This window comes from Amphimedon queenslandica, unplaced genomic scaffold (genome assembly GCF_000090795.2).
Source record: "Amphimedon queenslandica unplaced genomic scaffold, v1.1 AMPQUscaffold_12900, whole genome shotgun sequence".
NCBI classification, from domain to species: Eukaryota; Metazoa; Porifera; class Demospongiae; order Haplosclerida; family Niphatidae; genus Amphimedon; species Amphimedon queenslandica.
Genome location: NW_003546864.1, coordinates 41671 through 44905, shown reverse-complemented (window position 1 = coordinate 44905; position 3235 = coordinate 41671). Strand labels below are relative to the sequence as shown.

The window sequence follows — 3235 nt, the reverse complement described above, 5'->3', positions numbered from 1 at the left end:
GCCATGTTAAGTTCTGAGCTCAGTCATACAATGATGGAGTAGTATTAACATCAACATTAGCCTATAACTACATCAAGATCTATTGTATGTACATGTACACAGCAGCTTTGCTTGATGGGTTCGCCCCTTAATGAATAATAATAATAAATTATTATTATTAATACTCACCTCATTGATCGCTTCCTTGATCTGTGACTTGAGCTCATTGTCATCACTTTAATAAACAAATAAATTAATAAATAAGGGAAACATATTATATTTACTTTTTGGCAGTCGTGGCTACAGTATTGAGGTGATCCAGACCAGTAGCAGTAGAGGGTGAGCGCTCAGTCTCTGGGGCGGGTTTAGCTGGCCTACCTCTCATGAAGAGAAACACTAAAGGGGGAAAATAAAACTATTATAGAAAGAGAAGGCCAGTCTTACGTAGGAGACAGGCCCCAAAGACACAAACGCCAATCAAAAGGACAGGTTGCTTAGATATTCCCCTTCGGCCCATCGCCATTAAGTTGGAATTTTGGAATCAATTCAATAATTATCAGGGCTGACCACGATTACGTCATAATTGTAATAATAGTGTGACGTCAAAACAGCCACACCCACGTGATGATTAGAGAATGAAAATAATGATTATTGTTTTATTATTATTAAAGTATAATTATTAAAACTACCAGAATAGGACGAGATGTTGTTTGAATTGACAGACAAAAATAAACAAAAACAACAGCTTATAATAAATGAAAAGAAAAAGAGAGAGAGATAGTGAGAGAAATTCATACAAATACATAAGATATTTTGAAACACATGAGAGAGTCCATTTTTACTGAAAGCGTGAATGTTTCATTTTAATGTAAAATCAATAGCAAGTATTAGTATTATTATTATTATTTTGTTACCATAATTATTATTATTAATATCTTGAGGTCATGGACTAAAGAATGAGACACTTTGATTTCTTCTTTTTCTGTTGCTCTGGAAACAGGACCACTTTGATCGCTTCATCAAATATATCTTTTAGCCCAGCTTGTGTCAGAGCTGAGCACTCCTTGTACGATATGGCACCAATCTTTTTTCTCATGGCCTCTCCTTGTGTTATCGCTATTGGCTTTTGGTTTCTGGAACGAAGTCGTTCTAGTTCCCCCATGTTGTCTCGTAAATCCAATTTTGTACCAACTAGTATCTTAGGCACACCTAGGGAGAGAAGACAAAACAAGACTTTAATTATAAATATTATCAATGATAATCAGTGTACATGTATTGGCAAGTATACTAGATATTATGATGGTATCTGTAGTAGATCATTTAAAGATTCTATCATTACATCTTACAAGATATGAATATATATCTTTATCTTTCTTACAGTATCAGTCACATCTTAATAATCTCTCTCTCCTCCCTCCCCCCTCTCTCTCTCTCCTTCCCCCCCTCTCTCTCTCTCCCTCTCCTCCTCTTACCTGGTGCATGGTGACCGATTTCAGGCCACCATTTATCGGCCACATTTGCAAACGAGTTTGGATTGACAAGTGAAAAACATATTAAAAATACATCAGTGTCTGGATACGAGAGTGGGCGGAGCCTATCGTAATCGTCTTGTCCAGCCGTGTCCCAAAGTCCTAAACTTATCGGTCTACCATCCACGAAAACGTTAGCTGTGTAATTATCAAAACTGAAGGGAGAGAGAGAGAGAGAGAGAGAAGAGGAAAGAGAGTATACACAATAGTATATAGTACATAATCAAGTTTATACAAGAGATGGTAGTGATTTAAAGAGAGAAGGTTACCTCAATCACTCACTTACATAGTAGGGACATATTCTCCAGGGAATGAGTTAGTAGTATAGGATATTAACATACAGGTTTTACCCACAGATCCATCTCCAACAACAACACATTTAATATCTCTTTCTGTCTTAGCCATCTCTTGGTCTCTACTATAACAAAAATGAGCAATTCACTATATCTGGTTGTTTGTGAGTGAGTATGCATGAGTGTATTATGAAAGAATGGCATGTGTTCTATTTTTAGAACATCAATGTTACTATTTTTAGAAAGTGTTAAAGTACATGTAATATGCAAGGAAATGGGCCTGGAATGTGACACAGAGCCTACAGCGCCTCATTAGCTAACTTTATAACGTGGAATACATGGAAATACACGTACTAAAGTGATTACAAACTATATTTAAAGTGTCTCACTTATAATTTGCTAATTGTTCCACGGACTGGAGGAGTGTAGCGAGAAAGAGAACTCAGTAATAGGCTACCAGTCCCTGTCTTTGACCCGATCCGTCACTCTCTCGACCCGTTCAGTTCCTGGCCCTATTTTCTGATCTCTCCCTAATTCCCAGCCCCGCCCAAGTGTAATTGGAAAGTCACGTGAGCAAACAATGACGTCACAAGAATCCTATGATGTCATGTGAAACGTCAAAATGAATACTGTTGATCACGTGATTTAGTGACCACGCCCAACTTGTTTGTATCAAAACATACACTGAATCAGTGGGCGTGTGACAATTTTGCTCTCTCCCTGAGATATTCCTTCTCTTATGGCGACTCCTCTGGTAAGTCTGTCCCTTCTAACGAGTCTCTCCTCACTCTGTACTGCTAGGGTAAGTCAGCAGACCCCGAGGTACTCTTTACTCGACTGGAAAAGATTGGGAAAGGATCTTTTGGTGAAGTATTTAAAGGGTAAGGCACTCTACAGTGTATATATATATGTATATGTACATAAGTAATCAAGAAAACTTGGAAAAGAGAGTGAGGGAGGGAGTGGAGGAACAATCGTTAATGATTATTGTCGTTTTGTTTGTTGTTTATTTGTTGCGTAGTATCGATAATCAAAATAAAGAGGTCCTTGCTTTTAAGATCATTGACTTGGAAGAAGCTGAAGATGAGATTGAGGACATACAGCAAGAGATTACCATCCTTTCTCAGTGTGACAGTGCCCACGTAACGAGATACTATGGATCCTATTTAAAGGTACTGCTCTTACATGTACATGTATACAGTATAGCCTCCTCCTATCGTGGACACTCTAAAATAAGGACACCTCTATAATGAGGAGGGGTAGTATCAGTCCCAATACAATAGTAATGTGTATTAATGAACCTCTGAAATAAGGACAGGTTCATAATCAGGAGCTAGGGTATTATTGGGTACCAAGGTGTCCGGAATAGACAGGATTGACTGTATATTATTAATGAGTGTGGGTGGTAGTGGTTATTATTATGAATAATAATCC

The 3235-nt window shown here is 37.8% G+C and overlaps 3 protein-coding genes across 4 annotated transcripts in view; 1 reads left to right on the top strand and 2 right to left on the bottom strand.

Annotated features, from left to right (window-relative positions):
* Positions 1 to 532, bottom strand: part of LOC100631630 (UDP-glucuronic acid decarboxylase 1-like) — a 6604-nt gene extending 6072 nt beyond the window's left edge. Inside the window, exons 1-3 of the mRNA XM_003389900.3 lie at positions 424 to 532; positions 264 to 375; positions 169 to 214 (exon numbers count right to left, since the gene is read on the bottom strand). Coding sequence (XP_003389948.1) covers positions 169 to 214; positions 264 to 375; positions 424 to 502 — 237 coding nt within the window. The 5' untranslated portion in view covers positions 503 to 532. The remainder of the gene's footprint in view (positions 1 to 168; positions 215 to 263; positions 376 to 423) is intronic.
* A 126-nt stretch (positions 533 to 658) lies between these two features.
* On the bottom strand, positions 659 to 2385 carry LOC100631503 (ras-related C3 botulinum toxin substrate 1-like). 2 transcript variants are annotated; one of them, XM_003389899.3, is made up of 4 exons: positions 2191 to 2385; positions 1795 to 1926; positions 1452 to 1663; positions 659 to 1188 (listed from the first exon to the last, which is right to left on the bottom strand). In XM_003389899.3, the coding sequence occupies exons 2-4, from the start codon at positions 1911 to 1913 to the stop codon at positions 929 to 931; spliced, it is 591 nt and encodes a 196-aa protein (XP_003389947.1). In that variant the 5' UTR covers positions 1914 to 1926; positions 2191 to 2385; the 3' UTR covers positions 659 to 928. The 2 variants fall into 2 exon arrangements, with proteins under 2 accessions (XP_003389947.1, XP_011406941.1); XM_011408639.2 differs by having other exon boundaries at positions 1795 to 1923.
* Positions 2386 to 2452: 67 nt separating this feature from the next.
* The window catches only part of LOC100632008 (serine/threonine-protein kinase 26-like), a 4556-nt gene continuing 3773 nt past the window's right edge, over positions 2453 to 3235 (top strand). Inside the window, exons 1-3 of the mRNA XM_020002490.1 lie at positions 2453 to 2555; positions 2603 to 2682; positions 2823 to 2988. Of these exons, the coding sequence (XP_019858049.1) occupies positions 2541 to 2555; positions 2603 to 2682; positions 2823 to 2988 (261 nt within the window). The 5' untranslated portion in view covers positions 2453 to 2540. The remainder of the gene's footprint in view (positions 2556 to 2602; positions 2683 to 2822; positions 2989 to 3235) is intronic.